The 24,902-nt window shown below is 37.0% G+C and overlaps 1 protein-coding gene across 3 annotated transcripts; it reads left to right on the top strand.

The window, feature by feature from the left end:
* Positions 1-24,414, top strand: id4 (inhibitor of DNA binding 4). 3 transcript variants are annotated; one of them, XM_058388473.1, is made up of 3 exons: positions 1-506; positions 893-959; positions 23,551-24,414. In XM_058388473.1, exons 1-2 carry the CDS (start codon positions 207-209, stop codon positions 938-940), a joined length of 348 nt encoding a protein of 115 aa, XP_058244456.1. In that variant the 5' UTR covers positions 1-206; the 3' UTR covers positions 941-959; positions 23,551-24,414. The 3 variants fall into 3 exon arrangements, with proteins under 3 accessions (XP_058244456.1, XP_058244367.1, XP_058244282.1); XM_058388384.1 differs by lacking the exon at positions 23,551-24,414 and adding an exon at positions 18,867-20,034; XM_058388299.1 differs by lacking the exon at positions 23,551-24,414 and adding an exon at positions 1,964-2,517.
* Positions 24,415-24,902: the final 488 nt, after the last annotated feature.

Here is a 24,902-nt window from a genome sequence, read left to right on the forward strand (position 1 = left end):
GAGACACATCGGCTCCAGACGGCCCGCGCCTGAGTGAATGGAGCTAGAGAATGGCAGAAGAATAACGATTCCTGTCTCTTCTCATGTTCCTGTAGTTCTGTGCTATTTCCATACCGATAAGCGTGACGCGAGCTGACGCTTTCCTATTTCTTTTTCTTCTCTTTTTTTCTTTTTTCTTTTTTGCAATATTTACCTTGAATGAGAAGATGAAGGCTACCATTCTGCCTCGGGCCCGGAGGGACTCGTGCAGCTGCGCTGAACTCTCGGCCGAGCCGGATCTGTGCTGCCTGCAGCACGACATGAACGACTGCTACAGCCGGCTGAAGCGCCTGGTGCCCACCATCCCGCAGCACCGGCGCGTGAGCCGCGTGGAGATCCTGCAGCACGTCATCGACTACATCCTGGACCTGCAGCTGGCGCTCGAGCGCAGCGAGCACAGCGAACACAGCGGGACGTGGCTGCGGAGCTCCATCCGCACCCCGCTCTCCGTCCTCAACACAGAGCAGGTGAGCAGCCTGCAGCCTGCGCGCTCCGGCTTTGTCCTAAACCACATTGTTCTGCTGTAGCACTGTGTGATGTGCATCCAGCTTCATGTCCATCCTGTAAAGCTTTTTTTTTTTTAATTTATTTACGTCGCCTCACGCACCACATCGCGCTGAACGCGTGCAACCTGCAAGCGGCCTGTGCGTTTTCTTTCTTTTTCTCTTTTGTCCGGTTTTAACGCATGACCCATGTCCATTGTTCATGCTGTTAACGGAATAAAAAAGTAGTTTATTTAGAGCAGGGAGCATACGCAGGAATAAGGCATCTTGTTTAAATATTGTGGCCTTTCTATGTGAGAGAACAGTAAGAGTGCACCTGTTTACCTGTTTACCTATTTACCTGTTTTCAGAGGACACCAGTTGTCAATAAGCAGGAGGACACGATTTTGTGCCGCTAAACTGCAGCATATCGCAGTGGTGAGTATATTATTTGCCAATACTGAATGTAGTTGCACGTATGTTTTCTTATCAGAGGGAATGGGTTGACTTTTCTAGTATCAGTAACCAGTTGATAATCATGGTAGTATTATTCACAGTAATGCAATGATACATATATACAGTGTGTTAAAAAAAAGGGGAGGTGGCTGGCAGGACAGAAAATTTTGAAAGCATTCCCATAATGCGTAGTGAATTAGAGTAGACTTTACAATAGCCTGTTTCAGGAGAACAACCAGAACCAGAATCTCCCAAAAAAAAATTTCATTTAGTTTAAACTCAGATTTTACTGTGAGATCATTTTTCTAACTGAGCTGTTAGCTTCCTCAACAGTCCAACATACTGTACACATGCTGAGAAATTCACCATCTATGAACTATGAGCTAATTTCAGGAACAAGTTTAAACCTGTGACAGAAAAAGTGTTATGAATAAATCCCTGTATGAGAATTTGCTGTAATAACACTAATTTTACATTCAGTTCTAAAAACAGCTTTGCACAGCAAGAAACAGGATAGAGACAAATATGACATTAAGATAAAGGTGCATTGATATTTAATCATGACTACTGATAGCAGCTATCATTAACTGAATCTGAAGATTGTATTCTGTGCAACAGAGTGTACTATATCTAGTAGTGGCTGCACTGTAGGATATTTGAGCACTGGTGGCACTCGGCTGCAGCTGTACTTTGTGCAATAACTGTCCCTAGTGTAGCAATCTCACTAACGGAGGGTTAAATCAGTGGCTCGAAGGTGAAGTATCCAGACTGGTTTGACTGCAGCTGTGTGTGTGTGTGTGCTTGCATATTTGTGTGTGTGTGTTTGTATGTGGACAGAGAGGCTAGGAGCTGTGGACTGCGATGCTTGTTGTCTGAGCCGGTTTGTTTTGGGTTGTTGATCAAGCGTGTTCTCTGTTTTGTCGGTGGCGCCAGTCAGTCTGCAACATGCCGTTCACACACCCCCTCTATTCATTCGCTTCTCACAGGTGTGCAGTGAGCCCATCCAAAGCCAAGCCAAGCTTTGGCAGCGAATCCAACACACACCAGGCCCAACGTGGGATTGCAAAGCAGTTCTGAAACTAATGGCTTCTAAACCATAATTTATAAACATTTCAGTGTTAACTGTCAGTAATGGCTGAGGCAGCCAGTCTTCTTCTCCGTTCACTCTTTTATCTGTCAGTGAAGGAAATGCTGAATTTGGATAAAGGATAAAGAATCTCTCTCTCTCTCTCTCTCTCTCTCTCTCTCTCTCTCTCATATTTCCTTAATGGTAATTGACCATACCAGGAAAAATCTTGTTTAATTTTTACTAAGAAACGTCACACTGTAAAGCTTTACAGTACATTGAAAGTAACATTGAAAGTTAAAATATTGACATCTATTGTTAAAAATAGATGATTTGTTTTAAACAGAGATTTCTCTGCAATTGAATTGTTTAATATTGTAAAGAAAAAAAAAATACATGTTGACAAATAATCCTGTAAATATAAAAATAGGATGTTCTATAATTGTATGTGTAAGAAAATATCTATATGCTATTGTAATTATAAGATATTTTTATTGAAAGCTTTTGTTTTGTAAATATTGTGTTTTCCATAAGTGTAGTGAAAAAAAATACATGATTGTTCTGCTAATAAAGATCTCACATCATAAAGCAAATTATGCTTTCCTCTGTCGTGATTACGTACATTCTGTAAAGATGTGAATTATGCACAGTTATTAAAAGTCTTCACATTTTGCATGCCATTTAAAATTATTTTTTTTATTATTACTTTTTTTTTACAAATAGGAATCAAGGATTGGAATAATGTGTAAATAACTAAATATATTCAATTGTTTCAAAAGAATAGCAAGTATATAGTGTTATGCAGAGTAAATTTAGTTAGACTTCATAGTACAATTTCCAAGCTAACCAGGAAGACTCGGTCTGGAAAAAAATATTTTACTACTATTTCCTGGTACGCTCTGGTTTTTATTTTGAATAGATTTGATTTTATTCATTTCTGCACACAAAATATATGAGCACTTTAATGTCATAATTCTTTCCTCTTGCCCTCACATTTGTTACAGTTTGCACTTCTCAAGATACCACAGGTTAAAATTAGGGTTAGATGTGCAGTAAGTGTTTTCACCTTTCTTAGAGCTGCATTTCTGTGAAATTGCTGTTGCCATTGTTAGTATGAATTTGTACAAATTTGTCATGTGGTTATGCTGGTGTGAAACAGCACATACAGTATAAACAGAATCCATTAAAAACATATTTGCTCTTTTATGAATGATCTGGTGTCAGTGGGACATCACTGTCCCATTCCATACATTAGTGAACTAAATTGACAAAATCCTAAATGCTGTTAAGTGTTAAATCTTGTTCAGGCAATAGTGGGCCTCCTGATATAAAGCAGCTTGTAATTAAAATTCCAGTTCTGGCTTTTAGATGCATTTGGTTACATGAATTTGTGTTCCATAATCATCAAAATATCATATTTATTTAAATAAAAACACACATGCATACAATTATACTATACCAATTTTTTTCCATTCTCTTCTTAAACACTGTGATGTCCATCTCTGTAATGCCACAGTAGTTTAATAATATATATTTAATATATATATTTTTTGCACATACAGAAATAATACAAAATACCCCTAACATAAGGCTTTTTATTTTCATCATATTAGCTCTTGCCACTCAATTATTTTACCACTGGAAATGCACAATATGAATTCTTTGCATTACGTCACTTTGCATTAGCTCCTGGAACTGCATGATTAAAGTATAGCATTGTATTTAATTCTGTTGAAATGCATGGTGCGAGCTGTTGGGTTTGCGGGTTTTTTTCTTTCTCTCTCTCTCTCTCTCTCTCTCTCTCTCTCTCTCTCTCTCTCTCTCTCTCTCTCTCTCTCTCTCTCTCTCTCTCTCTCTCTCTCTCTCTCTCGCTCTCAATTGTGCCCTCTATTGGAATGATCTGTTCCAGGATCTGAATGTTAGGAAAGGTGGATTTTTTCACTCTGTTCACCTTCTGAAACATAAACACATTATTGCAACATAGTACAATAAATACGTCATTCATATTATCGTAATTAAACAGTCCTGGTAATCAAATGTTGTGATATTGCTTCAGTTATCTTTTTATACACAGTGACCACAGAATCATTGACATGAATATTTTCAGGTTTTCAAACATTAGGTGTAAGAAAGAATTGAAAATGATTAATAAAAAAATAAAACAGGTATGATACAGCATCTCCTAGTCACTGAAGAAACTATATTGTAGTGAGATACTGGTTTTCATCATTGGGTTTGTTCGTCTTATCAAAGAGTACTGGGGATTTCATAGATTTCATAGACGATATCTAGACATCCGTTATCTAATTTATGCTAATGAATATCTACCATGTATCTTTTAATCTTGTAAGCGACACCACAAACCTAATCACTTATTTATAAAATTCACAATTCACTAGTACTAATAATATAAATCCGAATTAGTTTCTCTGTTTAGTCAGTCTCCCAAAGTCACTGCAGCAATTTAATTTTTTTTGTTTTCAGGCAAAATATGGTCATGTGAAATGGTGTATTATTTAATGAAATCAACTTGTGTATGTATAGGACCATTTATGAGCCTGTCTCTTTGTTTGAGGCTGGCACACCTGACTGCATCTGTCTCGCTCTCTCTGGTGGCGTTCTGTCTGCTTGTGTATACTGAAGAGTGGGATCGTGGGAAATGATCACATCCTGTAAGATAAGAACAGGCTTCGGAGCCTTGCTGGTCAATTGCCACAGAGCAGCCGTCACACCGAGATCAACAGCTTGGAAATGTTTTCAGCGAACATTGTTTTTAGCAAGCAGGCCAGGTTTGCTGTTGTAAAGTCGATGATTGTTTGAACAGGTGTGTGAATGTGTGTATGTGTGCATGCATGTGTGTATACTGCAAATATAACAGAAAGGATGATCCAGACACCTTATTGAAATATGAATATGGTTATGGTGTCTTCTTGGTTGCCTGACAGAATATTTCCATTACACTTTATTATGCACGCATGCACTGTTTTTTTCAACGTATTTATTTATTCATTTTCTGTAACAACATGATCAAATTATAGTGGTGTGAATGCAAAAGACACAAACAGGAGAGTGCAAGGCATAGGGACAGAATATTTTACACTATAGTCAAAATGGTTTTGACAGTTTGCTCTCATTTACATCAAATTACACATGCCAATCCTGCACATGCCTTTACCATGTCAACTATGCACTTTAAAGCAGAGAGGATATTTTTTTCCTTTTTAATTACTTCTACCCCTGACAGAGGAATGGTGAGGGTGTATGGTGGAGAGAAGGACAAAAATATGCAGGGTCTTGGACACCACCTGATTACAGGCTAATAGCCCCTGAGTGATTGAACACCTCAGGCTTCTGGCTAATTGGTGCTATTTAAAGCACCTATTAGTGTACAATGCCTGCTACAGGCACTCTCATAAACACATGCAAGAGCCTTAGAGCTAGCAAATATCACAGATCTTTGAATGGTGTATACAGAAGCAGGTAAAATATTGAAATGTGACAGTTAATGAAAAAAAAATAGATATTAAAGTCATTTTTAAGACTGAAAGAGACTTGTAAATTCTGAATATTACTAGACAGAATTCGTTAACAGACAATAGCCCTGTTACCACTAATGATAAGAAGACACAAAAATGTAAAAGAACACAAATTAAGACACAATATACTATTAAGTTATATATATAACTTAATAATAATAATAATAATAATAATAATAATAATAATAATAATAATAATAATAATAATAATAATAATGATAATAGATATTTACAGATAGATATACAGATTGGGGTTCTTTTGGGTCTATATTTCACCCCTGCAGTTATATGAATGTGACTGAACCAGCAACTTTGTGCAAGGTTCAGCAATATCATCAACAACAACAATCTTTGTATCTGACAAAATGATGGTGCTGATTTATTAATTCACTTTCAAGTGTTTTCTCCTAATCAGGGGTCACAGTGGATCCAGAACCCCTAGTCATGAAGGGCACCATAAGCACACATTCAAACACTCTGAATGTGTTTGAGTGTGCGTTAAATGTTAAACATGTCATTTGTAAAGATGTATAAATGTACAAATTTGAACAAATATAGGCACTACACAGAAAATAAGATCAAGCATAGTCTGTCATTTTAAATAGAGTCATTCCAGATGCATTAAGTCTAGGTTCCTGCAAGTAAAAAAGGAAAATCTACAATAAATGCAACTTGAATAACTATTTTATTCCAAAATGTAATAGGATTTTTCAGTGAATGCTTCAGCCCATTGCTTTTTTTTAAAAAATTAACCTGGTCTAGATGCTCCTCTGTGTGCGGTGTTTTTCTAACAAAGCCTGCAGGTTTAGTTCTGAATCCAAATGTGATGAGTTTCACATAGTTGCACATAGCTGGTCCAGATTTAGTATGAAAGTGAATAGAACAAATCTGATTCATAAAAAAATGGTCCAAGGGGGATATTTATCACTAATGTACACTATTTTATGTAAAGATGCCATACAGATTATTTATAAATAGAACTATAGTCAGATTTTTTTGACTGATTGATTGATTGATAACCAATTTTGGTGACACAGAGTGAAAATATTTTTGCCATCAGGAATATTATGTGGAATATACTGATAGTGGAAAATGACCAAAATGCCATCAGTATCATGGCTGAATAGATCTTTCAAAAAAGGATTTTTAGGGAAAAAAGAGATTATTTTTTCTTCTTCACAGATTTTGCATATGTTGTATAGATTTTGCAGATGTTGATATTGAACAGAGAGTCTGTTTAATAACAGAGCCTTGAGGAAATGTATGTAAAGAATGATAACAAAATTTCTATAATGCATATGCAAGTAAGTCTCATAATCAGCTAATTTGTAAGTCTGGGTGCATGTGTAAAATATCCCCTTTATCTAGATTAGTTTAAGTCTGTGTACTCTTCAGCCAATATGTTGTTGTGATATAAACAAATGCGAAAAGGAAATGAAAGAACATCACAAAGGAGAAAAAATAAAAGAGAGGAAAGATGGTGAACAAAAGAGGGGAACATGGAGGAATGGGCTACATGCAGTCTGTGCCAGCTCCAGGGGGATGAATTACAGAAATGAGCTCTACATCCCATGCCAGGCTTTTCTCTCACATCCAAAATGCCTCTCCTCCACCCCCTCTCAATTCATCCATCCATCCCCTGAGAACAAGTGATTAGAGAGGAGAGCAAGGGTTCTGGCTCTGTTGCAGCTGGGATGGGATGCCAGCCATGGAGGACAAACATGACCCCAAGCTGCCATGATCACACAGGCAATATGTCACGGTAAATGCCAGAGCAATGTGGCAGAACTGAAGCTACAGGTCTTTTGGCATGGTGCCTATGGGATAGGTTCGTTGTGAACATAAGTGTGGAACTTCTACTTTCTCTTTTGTAATTTTTCTTTTCTCGTATCAATCCAGCGGGAAACAGCTTAGTATGAAGCTACATAATAACTTAAATGTTTTAATCCAAGAACAGCTGCTGTGAGAAAGATTAATTTATTGCTGATATGCAATTCTGAAATTAGATCAGAAATTATATTCCCGGTGAATGCAGAGATTGCCTGTGGGGATTGCTGTCAGGCAAATGCCATTTTGCAGCCTGGGATGATACATGAGCTCCCCTGTTTATGTATTGTGAATATTGAGTTAGGAAACAGGTCTTTCTTAATAAACAAATCCACCTCTTAAGATTTTCCTTTGCAAACATGGTGACAATACAGGTAAATGTTTCTGGCATTTAGAGTTGTATCACTTTCATATTAGACTATTATAAAGAACCATGTCTGAGTATGCCTTTCTGTCTATCTATCTATCTATCTATCTATCTATCTATCTATCTATCTATCTATCTATCTATCTATCTATCTATCTATCTATCTATCTATCTATCTATCTATCTATCTATCTATCTATCTATCTATCTGAACCATGAAGATCTCTACTAGTTACCTTTATAAATTCCTGTTGAAATAAATTGCGTAACAGTGTACTGGTGTAAATATTAGTTCACTAAGACTAAAATATATATCTAAAATATATTATGTTTGGGGTTCTTTTTGCACCGAACTATTAGATTTTGATGATTAGTCTTAAGATTAGCTGTTTTTTCCCCCAGATTATTGTGCACCTATGGTGTAAAAGCAATACCTGTCACCTTTTAATATGCAGATCAGACTGATTAATTTGCTATCTAATTCCCATGTTAATATGTTCCTGTTGAGGAGCTGCTTTTTTTCAGTCACTGAGGGATTAATGACCAGATGGTCAGCTTCTGAGAGTATGACTTTTTGTGTGTTGCCATGATATGGCCAGCAGCAAAAGCAATAACATCCCACTGTCTGTTTACCACTGACTCCCTTGGCCTGTCAGGACCTCCAGACTGCTCCTCATTTTAGCAGCATTAAAGATAGTCACTTTACACAATATGGGGAATAAACCAGAGAGCTGCTCATAAACAGTTAATAATGAGAAATATTTACTTTAAAAAAAAAAGCAATAATAAAGAAAAATCTGTCAACATTACTTTTCTTTCAAAAAACAACATAAAACTGAAAACACAGAAAACACATAAACGGTATGGAACTGTTAACACATACGTTGATTATTTACATAACTTAATTTATGTAATAGATAATCATTTTGTTTGTTTTAGAAATAATGGCCCATGATAATAATAACGGTGTATTTCACTTGGTAAATGTGGTCCCATTTTGATGTTTAATTCCATCTACATCCATTTAACATCATTGCCAGTTTGATTGATGAAGTTCCATACTGAGCAGTTCGTTTATCTGACTATCCCTCTGCATGAATTGTTTGTTCTGATTTCTGAATGATGAAACATAGCTAAAGGCACGCAACACTCCTTCATGCTTCTGGATTAGGAAATTATGTTTTTGTTCTGTCTACAAAGATTTATAGCATGACAGAAGCATTGTAGCATTAATCAAACTTCACGACTCCACTGATCCAAAGTCCACAGATCCACAGACAATGCTGGACTAGTTTATAACCAAAAATTGGCTTTTTGATTCAAAAATGTTTGCTCTTGAAGCAAGTATATCCATCCCATTGCTTATTCAGTATAACAGTGTTTTCCTGCGATTCTTCTGGTGCCAACAGGGTAAACAGACAGACGGCTGGGTGGCTCGGGGTGTAATCCTCTCTTTATTTGAGCAGGTAAAGAGGTTGCGGAGGTGCCAGCTGTTCTGTTCTCTCTCGCACAAAAACGGCAGTGGGTGGCTTGGCACTGTGGCATGGCGACAGTTTCTATGGCAGGCGTGTGATATTTGTGGACCATATCTCAAAAGCAGGAGAACTGTAGCAATCTCCACCACTTAGACTAACCCACTTGCTCTCTCTCTGTCTGTCTGTCTCTCTCTCTCCACTTCTGTCCCTCTCTTTCAACTGCTATCTTTCCTTGTTTCCCTTTTTCTCTATTAATCTCTTAATCTCTATCAGAGTCTCTCTCTTCATCTTTCTCTTTCTATCCCTCCCTCACCCTTAGCATGCTTGGGTAGAGGAAATGAAAGGTCCCTGGAGCTGGTGGCAGCTATAATGAGAAATGAGACTCACTCCTCCAATCTCTCACTGTGCTGCTTAATGGCCTCATACTGTAGCTAAAGCAAATGGTGAGCTCTGAGACCAGACATAACCTTGTTCACAGTCCACAATACAAAGAGAGAGAGAGAGAGAGAGAGAGAGAGATTATAAACAAAGAATTATCAAATATGAGTAAAAAGTGATTAGAATTCCAGTAAAATATAAGTGACCGGCATTCCTTTGTCTTTTATATATGCCAGACTGCTTGTAAATGGAGTCATTAGGTTAACGCATAATTAGTAAAACAACAAAAAAATGCAATGGTTTTTAATATTACTCATAAAATTTTAAAGTCTACATTCAGCTAAGATGCCCTCCATATCACGACAACATCTTAGGATCACAAGCTCATATAAACAGAGCAGATCCAAGCATAGCTGAAGATGAGTGAGAATTGGCCTTGAAATGAAGAGTGTTGTGACTAGACATAAACACAACTGCTGTGCTGTGTCTGTCCGAACAAAGCAAACTCATTCTGTTTTTTGGGAGACAGCAGTGCCAGGGTGTGTGTGTCTGTCCTCACACATGCGTTAGCATATTTAGCAATATCCATTTTAAAAGTAAAATTAAGGTAAAGATGAATTATGGCAATTAAGGAGATTGGATCTGAATCGTTACAGCTGCAATGCTAGCAATGTCAATTACTCAAAAACACTGCAATGTATACCATAGATTTTTCTTGAGAGAGAGAGAGTGAGAGCAAGAAAGAGAAAGAGAGAGAGAGAGAGAGAGAGAGAGAGATTTGAATAATTGACCAAAGTACTCTGTGCAATTTGCTAATTACCAGGGGAACCTAACTGGGTCTCCTTGTGGATTTGTGTCTGTGGCATCCCCCACCACATGGATCAGCTGTGTAGCTGTAGTTTATTAGAAAGGTGTAGTCAGTGCTAATTTATGCTGATTCATCTGACAGCATCTGTGCTGACACAGAGGGGTTCTGGCTAGTAGTATCATCTGCCATCATTTAGTATATATATATATATATATATATATATATATATATATATATATATACACATACATATGTGTGTGGGTGTGTGTGTGTGCATGTGGGTGTTGTCCCTACAGCAAGAAAATCCACATATATACACACACATACACACAAACACTATATATATAAATATATACATATATGTGCATATGTGTGTGTGTGTGTGTGTGTGTGTGTAATAATACTAATAACTAATAGTCCCTACAGCAAGAAAATCTTCTATGTGAAACAGAACATATAAAACTACGAAGATTGCATAAAAAAACAAGCTATTAAAAAGGATCAGCAAAGCTTTAACCAAAAATATAAGACTGCAGATAGAGAACCTAATTTTCTTCTCTGCCTGCATGACATCCTCACGCCCACTCATGTGCATACTCACCAGCCCAATAATCTTTGTTATTTATTTATTTCAATGTGGAGATATTTATTAATATATTTTCACTTGCACTCTAGTTAGATTAGGTCTAATATGGCCCCTTCAGTAACCCTGGGCTTTATTTGCACCATGTAAATCTCATCAGCCATTCAGGGCCATTCCTAATATGCTTAGACAGCTGAGAGTCATGTATTATTCATGAGCTCAGAAAATTCTTCATATAACCAGATCCCTATTCTGGATGAGGTAATATGTGATGTGGCGACATCCAGGGATCATCTATATTCTGAAAATAATGAGGTGGCTTGTATACTTTGCAAAATGTAATCCATTATGATTACAGAAACATCAAACCTTCCCAATTCCATGTATTATTCAAAAGATTTGAGGGTGTTTCATTGCTAATACTAAATTACTATCGTAGACCATGTAGTCAAATGTCTTCTTCCAGCTTTACTCATTATTCATCTATTGTTTATATGGTAAGTGTGATAGGACAAAAAACAGGCAGTGGACTGTAGCTGATGATGAACGATTCACAACTGCAGCAGTAGGCCTGTTATTTTTACCCATTTGATTGCGGAGTACTCATTATAAATTGTCTTTATGAAACATGCTTAATATTATGTTGCAGATAATTAATGCGAGACATTCCACAATTACCAATCATCTTCCATTCATGAAATGTAAATAAAATAGTAAAGAAACCATTTTGTTGTTGGGTTTTTCTTTTAAAAGGAATAGATTGTGTGAGGTTGTACAAATGAAATTGGAAAATAAACTGGGTGAGGTTAGGCCATGGACAAAAATCTGAGTCAGTCTGCTATGCCACTGTTATGAGTCACTCTGCACAGAAGAAGCTGTGAATGTTTTTCAGTTTGTTCTTTTGTGATCTTTGGCTTGCCGATGCCCTAGAGGAAGAGGAGGTTGTCAGGCATATTCATGAAAAGAGTAGTGAGGAAGAGGAAGTGGATGCTGGTCAGGGACGAGTCTTCACTGATGAGTGGAATGCATTGGTCTCAGATGGCACGCTAATTGTTTGATTATACAGGTCTCCTCATTAATGAAGCTCCTCTCCTGCGTTTGGGAACATGGCGCGCCACTGAATTACCCGCACGACTCTCATGCTGGGAAAGCTGATCACTCATTAGTGGTGACTGAGCGACATAAACAAGCCAAGAGTACAGTAACTACACAAACACATGCACACACATACACGCTCAAATTGCTTCCTTCATTCTTCACTGCATGCATATATTGGACTGTGTGTAACTGTTTTGTGTTACTACCTATTTTTTTTTATTTTGCTTTTTTTAATTAAAATTATATTTTCTATTTGATAACACATGCAGACACATACACTAAATATACCAATATACCCAAATTTCACCCGTACACTTACAAATGCCCCCCCCCACAAACACAAATTCATTCTGTAATATGGCTGTCACTTCACCTACACACAAAATATTTCATTATTAAGAATGCATCTCCCCCCAAAATTATTATAAGTGGGTCTGATGCCATGGAAGCTTGATTCTCTCTTGATTTCGTTTGCTGACTTCTTTGTGATGCAGAACGAGAGTAGACTCAGTCTCTGCCAATGAGTGTGGAAGAAAACACAAGCAGCCTGGGGAGTAAGAAAGACAAAGAGCAAGAGAGGAGTGTCAGGGGAAAGAGAAAGAGGGAGAGATACGGGAGAGTGAGAAAGAGATAATAACAGGACATGACTGTTGCAATGAGACAAAAGTTAATGAGGGCTGAAGACTGCGGCAGCAGCCGTCTATTCTTTGTGTGGCACACGCCACTCCCTTTGAGCCTCCTGGCCCTTTATTAACACCATAATACAGTGGGGGGCTTCAAGTGTTCAGCTGCAGAGATAGAGAGAGAGAGAGACAGAGAGAGAGTTGTAATTTGACAAGCCAGAAAGAAAGATCAACCTAAAAACAAAGAAGACCATTGCCAGCTGTGCAGTCCCAGTTAGCACATTGTACTTTGACTACTGACTTCTATATTCTGATGCTATTCCTAGCAGCGCATACACACACTGTGGTGGTGATTTTGAGCTTACTGTCCATGTGCCCTCTTTTTAAGTCATTTCCCTTTATCTCATAGTCTATTTATGGCACAAAAACTTAAATGTCTCATATTTCTGATCCATTATGTCCATTTTTAACCATTTTTAAAAAATATTCAGAACTATTTTAAAAATAACATTAAAGGTATGTTTAGAAGATTCAAAGATATTGGATATTATTATAGCATATTGTTTTGCCCATGGTTTATCTTAATTCAAGATCAGGGAAAAAAAAAAAAATAAATAAAAATAATAATAATAATAATAAAATACATACATACATACTTCACATAATACATACATACATATATTTAATCTATTATATACTATAAAACAATGGCTAAAAAATATTTTCAAAGCGTTATAACGTACATACCATAATTTTCTCCTTATATGATTTTCCCCTAATGGAGTGGTAGACTTCAACAAGGCAAAAATAAATAGCTATATAAACTCAGTTGATTCACAGTAGTCATATTCCATGAACTATTTAAAGAGGCTTCTCTAGTGAAGCATCAAATGGCAAAACAAGCCAGTGAGGACACTTTGCTTAGTATAACCTCTCTATCTTAGTCTTTATATGGGTGAGCTGTGCATTAGTCCCAGATGCGGTGTGCTGATTTAGGGGGTTGTTGTTTTGTAATAAGCAAGCCTTTTAGACCTCCTGATGGCCGACTTACCTACTCATATGGCCCCCCTCAGGTGTGCTGTCCCACTGTGCTGGGCAGAGACAGGTGTCCGAGAGGCCTCATACACGGTAATTAAAAGGCCATAATCACAATTACCCTTGCCTCATCTCTCTCTTTTCTAAGGGTCTATCACTGTGTGTGTGTGTGTTTTGTGGGTGTGGGTGTGGGTGTGTGGTGTGTGCAAGTGTGTGATATTGGGTCATTACACACACAGACAGACTGATACACACACACACACACACACACCAGCTTGAGTATAACACAGAGACACCCGACAGATGCATGCTGGGAGCTTCATTACCCCTCAGACAAAAGGCAAGAGACAGTTAGCAGGAAGCTCATGAGTGTGTCCTGCAGAGGATATTAACAGCGACTGTGTTAGGGGCTTGAAGGTTTGAGAGGGGGAGAGAAAGATAATAGTGCCTGTGGTGTGGGCAGATTTCCTTCTAAATCATAGTGTCATGCAGATAATTGTTCTGATTAATCATCTTGTAGAAGTGTTACAAAATGTAAAAAATAAGGTAAGAATAAGGTAAGAAGTGATCATTTTTGCAATCATGCCAACCTCTCATAGGTGCATGATGCTGACCTCTTAATCCATGTATAAAAAATACATGGGGGAAAATGAGTAGCTTGCAGCTGTAGAGAGCGAGCAAAACATGTTAGCTAACTAGTAGCTTTGTGGTCAGTGGAAAGAATATAGAAAAACTCAGGCAGCAAGAAAGCAGAAACCAGTTAAAAAAAAACAACAACAAAAAAAACAGAGAATGAAAGAGGATGTGAAAAACACTGTCACTGCTCAACTGACCACTTCCATATCTGGCACAAGTATGGCACAATTTCACAGTCACTCTCAATATTTAATAAGCTATACCAAATACTAGCTGTATGAACAGACCACCTAGCTGGGCTAGATACACTTTATGGCCATAAGTTTGTGGACACCTGACCATAACACCTGAATGTGCCATATCAGATTTGGTTAAATCCCTGTGGCAATTATAATAACCTCCTCTCTTCTTGGACGGCATGGGGCATTTAACATGTTTGTGCTGGAACATGTTCTGGTCCTTTAATTCAAGTGAAGGCACACTGTAAAGCAACAGCTTAAAATTCTTATGATATATGTCTTCAATTCAGGTGTTCAAAAACCTTTGGCCATATAGAGCTTCATTAACAAACTACCACTAGTCCATTACTCACTAGTCTATTTGTACTATAGCACAGTATTTATGGGAGATAAGGGGACATTGTCTTGGACTGTTACAGGTACACAGTTTACCTTGGTTTTAAGTAATCAGTTCATTGCAAACATCCATTAGGAATATGTGGCTTTCTGCTTGCAGTAATGTTACATTAGACAAGTCTTTATACATTTTTGCTTTTTCATCTTTTGTGTATGATGACTAAATGATAGGATGAATGCAAACCAAAAAATATGTACAGAAGCCAAATTACTATATAGGGCTTGAAAATGTGGGTTATTAAAACTTAAGAGGAAAGAAAGAAAGATCTGTATTTAAGAGATCCTCATACTAACAATCAAGACACAGGGTTGCTGTTTTTTCTTTTTCATTTCGAGCCATCTAATTTTAGTAATGAACAAACATGTCAGTTCATCTTTGTAGATTAAAAAGGAGCTTCCAAAGGTCTCTGAATTGATAAAGATAATATTGTCTGTTTAAGGAACATTACAAAAATTTTATTCTCTGCAACATATTTAAAATGATTGACAGGAGTGGGTCTGTGATATGTTTATTCCAATGAGATGGAAATTTACTACACACACCTTGGTAAGTTACTTTAAATTAATGAATTACCAAGCTCATTAGATCCCGAATCCTGCTTTCTTTCTCTGCACTCTATTAACATACAGTAATTACATAGTTATTTTTATTCCTGTAGACCAAAAACATCATGAAAGATTGAAATTAGATAATATCTAAGATCATAGCTAGGAATAAAGTTTTTGCAATGTTATTTAGAAGTTACATAGTTAATTGCATTGCAGCTAGAACAGAATGCTGATAAATAACTGCAAATGCTAGTTTTGTTAGTATGGATTGAATGATGGCCTGGGGAAATTGTAATATTTTACAAGCTAAAATACATCACAAAGCTAAATTAGAATGACCTCTCTGTCACCATTTCCCATAATTAAATCTCTCCTGTAATCATCCGTTTGTGAATTCCATATGAGCGTCTAGCAATTTGTAATTTAAAAAAATAAGCACTGCAGCCACAAATGTCTATGAAATTAAAAAAAAAAGGTAAGAGGAGGCAGCGGTGCCAAATAATTAGCTCGCTCATATGGAAGTTGGTTGGACTGACATCTTTAATTAGACTGTTTTTCTAAAAATATCACACCTATGTGTCTTTAAAATGTCTATTAATATTCAGATATTCATCTCAACTCAGTTTGATTTATAGAGCAAAGTGCTTCACAATTAGGAAACTTGTAAAATGACAAGTACCATAAACACATATTAGTAACATTATAAACTCCGATAAAACTATAGCAGTTCATAGTATACAGATGCGTTTTCAGCTGAGATTTAAAAATCTCCAGTAGCAAATAAAATGTAAAGGGGAAGATAATTTTATAATTTAGAAGCACATTGTTTCATTTCACTGTGTACTGCATCAGCTATGTATGGTTGAAGTGACAATAAAGCTTCTTTGACTTTTGACTTGACTTTGAAATACAGAGAATCTCTGCTCAGCACTGACTCAGAGGCCTTTTATGGTGCTTTCTCTGCATGTTGCTGGTTTCAACCAAACCAAAATGAAGTGAAGAAGCAGTCAGTGCAGACAGTGTAGTAGCTCAGTGCAATAGAATGTAATATTGATTCCCATGTTCTATTAAGAAGTGAAACACAGGTGTGATTCAGGGAGATAATATGCCTCACAATATATCTCAAAATATTGGAGGGGGGCACATCTCAGGGAGGGCAGAATGACTTCTTGACATACTGTTACAGTCCCTCACCAGTAACAATGATAACTCTGTATTTGGGTTTGAAAAATCCTATGTGTTTTACTTCATGTCAACAAGCAGAGCAAGCATTAGAGGTGTAGGGCACTGAGCAGTGCATAATGAGCTGTTACTAATATTACTAATGACTAATTTTCCTCATTGCTTTCCACATGAATGCTGTCCAACAGGAGGAAGAGTGTGTTTGACTCTTGTACATTTATAGGAATTTACACAAATACGATAAGATACGAATGGATAAAGTAGTAGTCAGGGATGAGATTAGCTTTATTTAAAAAATATTTTTGAAAATGACCCCATTCATATGAATTCTAACAAAAATAATATGTTATATAAATAACATGAGTCATTAGATGGCCCATGAATTTGCTTTTTAATTGTACTGTTTTTGCTTTGGTTAGTGTGATGAATAGTTAAAATTGCATATCCTGAACCATATTGTAATGCATAAAGATATACCATTAGTCAAGACCGGTTCATCTATTACATTGTTCTGTTTGTTACACAGTTTTGATTGTTCAGAAGATTAATTTTTTATAACAGCACAACTCTGACAGTAGTCCTACCTGCAAGAAAAATCACATATACATATTTTTTTATATTAATGCTCTTTTTCTACTGCTATTCACAGGGACTTGTATGGCAGCCAACCCTCATTGTTAAATGCAATTTTTATTTAACAAAGAAAATAATCTATAATTCTATTTTAATTATAATATAACCAGCAAGAAGCTATGATCAAGAGTAATTGTTTATTTTACATGGAAGTAGACTACAGTGTCAGAGCTGTGTAAAAAAAAAAAAAAAGACAAATGTGATGTTGTTTCTTTAAACTTCCTGGCACCGGGAATGTTTTCAAGAGGGAGAAGAAAAAGAGAGAAATGAACCTTGCGTAAAGATCAGCAGTTTATAGCTGCTATGTTTGCAGGGATTCATTTGTTTTGTGGATGTTTCACAACATTGGGCCTATATGTAACTAGGAATGCAATAAAAACCATTAGATGTTCTTTTAAAAAATGTAGTCATTGGCATGTAGCTATGGTACAAGACAAATATAACACTCGGGGGCAGGGAAAATTGGAGAATAATCAACTCCAGGGTAACAGCCCCTTGTGTCAGTCCACTCCATTATGGATTATTCCCCTCTAGGCCTAACCACACATCATTTTGTTTGTTATTATTTACTTGAATTCTTTGCACTCATTCTTAGACACTCAGAAAGAACTGGCACATAATCTTTATTAGTTCAGCCAAAATGAATGCTATTTTTCAGCATTTCTGTTAGCTCAGTATGGATTATGTTATCTCAGTATTCAGTTTGTGACCTTTATTTTGCTGTGTAGTCCTGCTCCATTATCCGCACTGGAGTTCTATTCAGGTGACAATTGTTCAGAGAGCTTTCTGTCTCCAGCTGCAGCATTGTCTTCTGCTGTTTGCATAATTGAGATGTGTTTATGTGTTGAGCTGATTGGATGAATTCATTTTACAAGGGCCACTTTCCATTAAGTGATCTAAAACCCTTTAACCCACAAACAGCACACACTCCTGGAAGGATTAGTTTGTTAACCAATATGTTCTATTATTGTTGTTGCTCAACACTTCTCACAGCGCTCCTCACTTTCTCTCAAGCACATGGGTGTTTGCTTGTGTGATATTCAACAGCTTCCTTGCTCTACTCTACTGTAGTCTGTGCTAGGCTAATGCAACCCGGCATTAGCATAGTGTTTGATGTTGAGTTTTAAGATGGTTAGTTGCTCTGGGTTTCACAACTGTGTCGAGTGTTTGTACCCTCTATTTACTTCAGCCAACACATCAAACAATACACAGTCACTGCAACGCTTATGGCTGGCAAACCAGAGAGCACTACTCCTCAGCAGTGTTCAGCGGGGTAGCTTTACAATGTCGTAAAACCAGACACAGATAAACGTCAGGAAAATGGACTGTGACAAAAATCCTCCACTGCCTCCTCATTGCAAACAAAAAAAGAAGCACACAACCAAATGTGAAATTTATTCTTATACTTTATTTGTTTATCAGTTTGCTCACTGCTCCTTTTTCTCCTTTTCCTCTCAGGGGCAGATAAAAGAGCCATCGCATACATGGACAAGCCAGACCTGATGAATACAGAAGCAGAGCAGGAGAAGAGGGGAGGAGAGGAGGAGCGAGGGACAGAGAGGGGAAGGTGGAGATTAGAGGGGTGAAAAGAGAGAAGGAGCTCTCTGGGACAGAGGAGATAAGAGAGAAAAGGTGAACAGGAGCACTTGTCACTGCAGATGCTAGTCTCGATTTGCTTGAGAGGGAAGGAGCACTGCAGAGAGATGGAGGGGGAGAGAGAGAGAAAGAGAGAGAAGGTGGTATGGAATGACCTAGAACACCACGCTCCACCTGATTACAGACAAGACTATGTCTATCCGCAGAGCTTTGCATTGTGTGGTGGAACTGCAATGGGGGAATTTCTGCCTGAATTGGATATGAGGAACTATGGAGTTTATAGAGTTCAAGATGCCATGAGTTCCTGCCATTTCTATTTAATCTACATTTCTACATTTACACCTTTGTGTATCCATGTGTGTGTTTGTGTGTGTGCAGATTTCATATCAGTTGAGTCCCGCTTTTAGTTTGACAAGTTGTCATTATAGCATGGAGTGACAGTCATGCCCTTTTGATAGGAGAAGCAGTGGAAAGGTCTTCCGTTAGAGGTTGATGTGTGTCAATCACTTATAGGAGAATGCTGTCAGAGCATTTGGACCACACACACACACACAAACACACACACATACACACACACACACATACAAAAACACACACACAGATAATGCTCCAAATATCAGGTGAGAGGACAGAGTGCTGGCAGAAAGGAGATTGCTTGACCTTATTGTTTGCTTTCATCTCGTCTTTGTTCTTCACAAATAAAGGTTTTTTAATAAACTGAAAAGGTCCTGCGCTACAGCCCAGGGAGCTGGAGAAAGGAGGCAGTGAGGTATGGCACAATGTGGCAGTGCAGAAAGGAGCAGCTCATCAGAAAATAACAAAGGTGCAAGTTAAAGATAAGGCGGCTGTCCAAGATTAATCCTGACGCCTTGATTGTTTTCTTTAATACCAGTCTTGCCACAGCAAGCGATAAGTTTGCTGAGTAATTTAAGCTTTTTTTTGGAAGGAGCGAAGGGATGGTGCAGGGAATAATATTCAGGTGTGCCTGGTAATTGATTTTCTCTTTTTTTTTTTCGCTCTCTTGCTCATGCTTTTGGTGAAATAAAAAGAAAGGCAAAGTGCTTTTTGTTCCACTTTCTTCTTCTCTTTTTTACACCCCTCACATTTCCCCTCAAGGATTAATAAACGTGCTTTATTCAAGACTTTAAAGGAGAGCTTGTTCCTCTGAAAGCTTCTTTATGTAGGCCGGTTAAGGTTTTATGCCGATTTTAAATCAGAGGATGGCAGACTACTGTCATATTCGCTTGATTTAAATTTAGGAAAGGTATAATAAAAGGCTGATGTGCGGTCTGAAAAGCTGATAATAGATTCAAATTTTTTACATTTAAATTCAAAACTGGAAGATGTAAATAAGGCAGGACAAAAGTAGCCCATTGAGGTGACAATGCTTATCTATAAATTATCCGCCAGTTTAAATGGCTTTAATTCATTCCTTATACGTATTTGTCTTGAATGTAGAACATTTGAAGTTCACCACTGACGAGTCCTGAAACTAAATTTAAGAGTGTACACACACTTTCAATGTCCTATGTTCATGCCTGATTTTCACTTGTGTTTCACTTGTGTATCTTAATGAGAAGAAGGACTATTATCACATTAAACAGTTAACTAGACCTATTCTATGTCATGCTCTGGCATTGCAGAACTTTGCTATCACAACTCCAAACTCTGCAATTAGGTCAACTAAATTCTTGTAGTTGAATTAATATGTCTATATTAACTGTAGAAAACACACACAGGACTGGATAGAGCATCACCATGCACAATATAAAGAGGCCACATAAAATATATATTTTTACTGAACAGAATTAATAATGTTGTCTCTGCTGGACACATTTTCCCTGTAAGTCTATGTCCAGTAAGTTTTTTTCCCTTTCTTGTACTATAATATTTGTGATTCTCCCCTCCCCTTTTTTGTGTTTTAGGTGTCCCTCCATAAAATAACATACTAGGGTAGGGATTTATTTCCAAAGGTCATTACAATTAGTCTATCATTTGTGGGGGGTTTTTTCAGTGAAAGCAAAAGATGGTGGTTAGAAGATTGGGCCATATACTGCAAAATCATTGTTTTGTCCTCTGTGCCTCTTTTGTAAGTGGACCTCAGGCCTTATATGAAGACATTAAGATTACCTGCAGGAGAATGGAAAAGACATTTTGGAGGGGGAGAAAGCCTATCAAAATCGATATCGGACAATATCTATTGTGCACAGCATCATTCTGTAGCCCAGTATAGCCAGTGGTGATGATGAGCCAGATTACATTCCCTGTAGTACACTGAATGCTGCTTTCACCATTGTCACCTTTTACAGAAATTGTGCTCCAGCAAATGGCACACTACAATGCTGCAAATTGTAGGTACAATAAGTAATGGCCAAAACAATATGTTTTGCTCTGAAGTGTGACTAATTCACAGACTGCTTTCACAGGTGCATTATTCAGAACAATGATTATGTACATGTTCTTTAGTTAAAGAAGGAAAATGCTAGACATTTTGTAGTGTGCGTGTGTGTGTGCATGTGTGTGTGTGTGCGTGCGTGCGTGTGTGTGTGTGCAGGTTCTGTAAGTGTTCTACAGATGTTCTGCACTGTTTTGTTTATCACCATTCATTTCCTGACTTCCTGTTGCCCATTTGCACAGCCTCACTGCAGTGTACTTGGAGCAGATGGCAAGGGACTGAGGCACCATTGCAGCAGAAACTGTGTTTAATTGCTTTAAGTAAATCGATATGAAGCAGCAGCACCCAACGATTCCACACCATCAGAATCTCATTGCAATTACTGTATTGATTGGCCAGAGCTAATTGAAGGCTTTATTACTGAAAAGTTCACAAAGGTACAGAGTTGGGTGGCTGTGCAGGTGAGTTGTCGCAAAATGAGATTTACGCTTACAAATCAGATCACCAGTGGTTGACATTATAGAAACAGAATAGTCATTCCATTTTCCATTTCTATGACTGAACATTTCTGTGGCTGAAATTTGGGTGGAATAAACCATGGCAGGTGGTAAACAAGCCATAATGATCATATACTATATTATGAATAAAATAATAAAAGGGCTCTTATAGATAGAAATATCTGAGTGTAATGTGGTTTAGAGGATTTGATGAGCACATTTTAGATAGATGTACACAGAGGGGATAAACTAATAGACACCCCAGGCAGTATGTGATCACGAATAAGTGCTTATAGTTAAATGTAAATAAAAAATGATCACTTAGATATTGTCTTTAAAAAACGCATAGTATTGAGGAAATAACTGATGCTCTATAAAAAGGCATCCACTTATATAGATCAGTATAAAATAATTAGTCTTAATATGAATAAAGCATGTTGGTTCGTGTGACTGGAGATGAGAATGTTGCATTACTTTAAAATCTGCTCAGAAGTTATTTCACAACAAATATTCAACCTAGCATTCAGCTTGGGTGGTAGCCTGTGGAGTTTGGAAATCTTACTTGCTCACTGTCTTCAAGGTTGTGAAGGCAGCAGTCATTGCTTGTATTCATTATTTTCCATGAGTTTCAGTTTAAAAGTGACCTTTCTGGCTCTCCCCATTGAGGCATATCCCCTCAATGAATAATAAGGGCACCAGACACATTAATTAGGCTCTCTATTTAGATAAATGTCTGCAAGCAAATGTGAGGCTGTTCACAATATTTCACAGAAAAAAAAAAAAATCTAATTCACATTTTCATTTGGAGAAAATGCCACATCAATATTAGTATGTACCATGTCTTCTATCCTCTATCTTCTTTTTTTCTTCATGTTCACATTTTCTTATTTCTGTTCTCACATCGCTCCCCTCCGCTACACTGATTGGGTTAAATTGGCATCTGGAGAGAAGGCTCCAGAAATGACTATTAATTAAATAGCTGACAGTTTTCTTGCTGCTTTGTGACATGTGTGTGTGTATGTGTGTGTTATTGTGTACCTTCCACATGCCCTGACCTCAATCATACAGGTAACTGCTACAAATCTGTCAGCAGACACAACCAGATGTGGCATTTTATTGCCTTGCCATTATCATTTCAGATGACCTGAACTACCTTCACACATCCACTAAGCATCACACTATACTTTATTCAAGGTACCTTTTATAAAAAAAATAAAGGTGTTTTAATCTAATGATTACAGGATTAATTGTAAGCCTATAAATACAATTTACATTTCAAATTAACAAACTAAGAAAGTGGCATATCCTCCCACATACAGCTTACTTCTCAGATCACAAACTTACTTTGACGTTTTCACAGAAAAACACTAAACTTTTTTGTTTAATTGTTTAGAAAAACAACAAAGACTTCACTATTTCTGTTAAATCTTAAGAAACTTCATCCAGTAGGTAGGAGTTCATGTAAATGAATCTTAAGAAACTTTCTCTATTAACACAACTTTCTTTCTTTCTTTCTTTCTTTCTTTCTTTCTTTCTTTCTTTCTTTCTTTCTTTCTTTCTTTCTTTCTTTCTTTCTTTCTTTCTTTCTTTCTTTCTTTCTTTCTTTCTTTCTTTCTTTCTTTCTTCCTTCCTTCTTCCCTTCCGTCTTTTTCAGCAAGCACTTTCCAGGTCAGGGTTGCAGTGATTTCAGCAACTATACTGGAAAACTGGGAGGAAAGCTGGGAATACACTGTGTGTGGGACTACACAACAGTCCATTGCATGGTGCCATGTACTCACATATTCACTCACACTTATTTACACCTAGACAGAATGTAGTATAGTCTTACATGCAAGTCTTGGGACTTTGCAGGAAACCGTAGTCCCTGTAACTATGAGCCAGCAATGTGTGTGTGTGTGTGTGTGTGTGTGTGAGAGAGAGAGAGAGAGAGAGAGAGAGAGATTGCAATGATTCAGCATACATTGCCCCCAAACACAAATGTAAACCCTTACATAATAACCTGATGATAATGTATTGTGTATATATGTATTGCACTCTTGAAATATAATTGTTATCAATGCATAAGGTTATTATATTAGGTAGGTGGAAAAACACAAATACGCATGTATATTGATAGGCATACACACACACACACACACACACACCACCCGGTTAGGACCTCTCTTTGGCTCTGTGCCTAGTGAGTGTAATTTGGATGAGTGCTGCTTGCTTGCCTTTGGGCTCATTAACAACAATATAAACAGTAATTACAGTGATCGCCTAATTAATTCATTAAAAACTGAAGGAAAAAAGAAAAGCGCTGTATAGTTAAGAAGTGCAAGCAAATCTTTTTCAAAGATAACAATTTTTTTGATAAAGCTATCAGCATAATTAGCAATTACATGTACAAAAATGCATTTCTGATAATTAAAAGTGTTTCCTTTTGTGTATTCTTCCCTTCTATTGTTTACAGAGACTTTGTGAAGTCTCCTTTCCCATGTGAATAATTATTCTCATTCTGATTCTTTTCTGACTGAGATCCATCACCTGATAAATTAAATAAATAAATCTCTTGAATCATTTCTTTTGTTTTGGGAATAATATTCGAGCACATTTCAGTTTGGGGAATGTGACTGTGGCTATAGAGGAGAAAGACCATGAAATTACAATCTCTTCATTATTCGTCTTAATTAGTTTAATTAGTCAATTGTGGTAAGTTGAAAAGGATTAACACCCAACAGTAAAGAGGTTGATTAATTGTGGTGTTAGAGATATATGGAAATAATCACAGTTCAAATGAGGTGAAATTAGATTGAACTTAACGTTACTGTTACATGATAGTTTGATGGAAAGAAACTTGACGTGGCTTTAAACGTCAATAAATAGGACAGAGACCTTTTCTCTTTAAAACTTAATTAACATTCTTCAAAATAATTATGTTCTATCGAGATCTTAGGAAAAAAATAGTAATAAATTAATAATTATAATGTACAATCATTTAGACAATTTATTCATTATTCAGCTATT

Source organism: Hemibagrus wyckioides, linkage group LG01, assembly GCF_019097595.1.
Source record: "Hemibagrus wyckioides isolate EC202008001 linkage group LG01, SWU_Hwy_1.0, whole genome shotgun sequence".
Lineage (NCBI taxonomy): Eukaryota > Metazoa > Chordata > Actinopteri > Siluriformes > Bagridae > Hemibagrus > Hemibagrus wyckioides.

Bases quoted from the DNA above. Each gene is read 5' to 3' on its own strand.
- id4 (XM_058388473.1), top strand. From the start codon at position 207: ATGAAGGCTACCATTCTGCCTCGGGCCCGGAGGGACTCGTGCAGCTGC. The intron at 507-892 runs GTGAGCAGCCTG...ACCTGTTTTCAG, and splicing joins CCGTCCTCAACACAGAGCAG to AGGACACCAGTTGTCAATAA.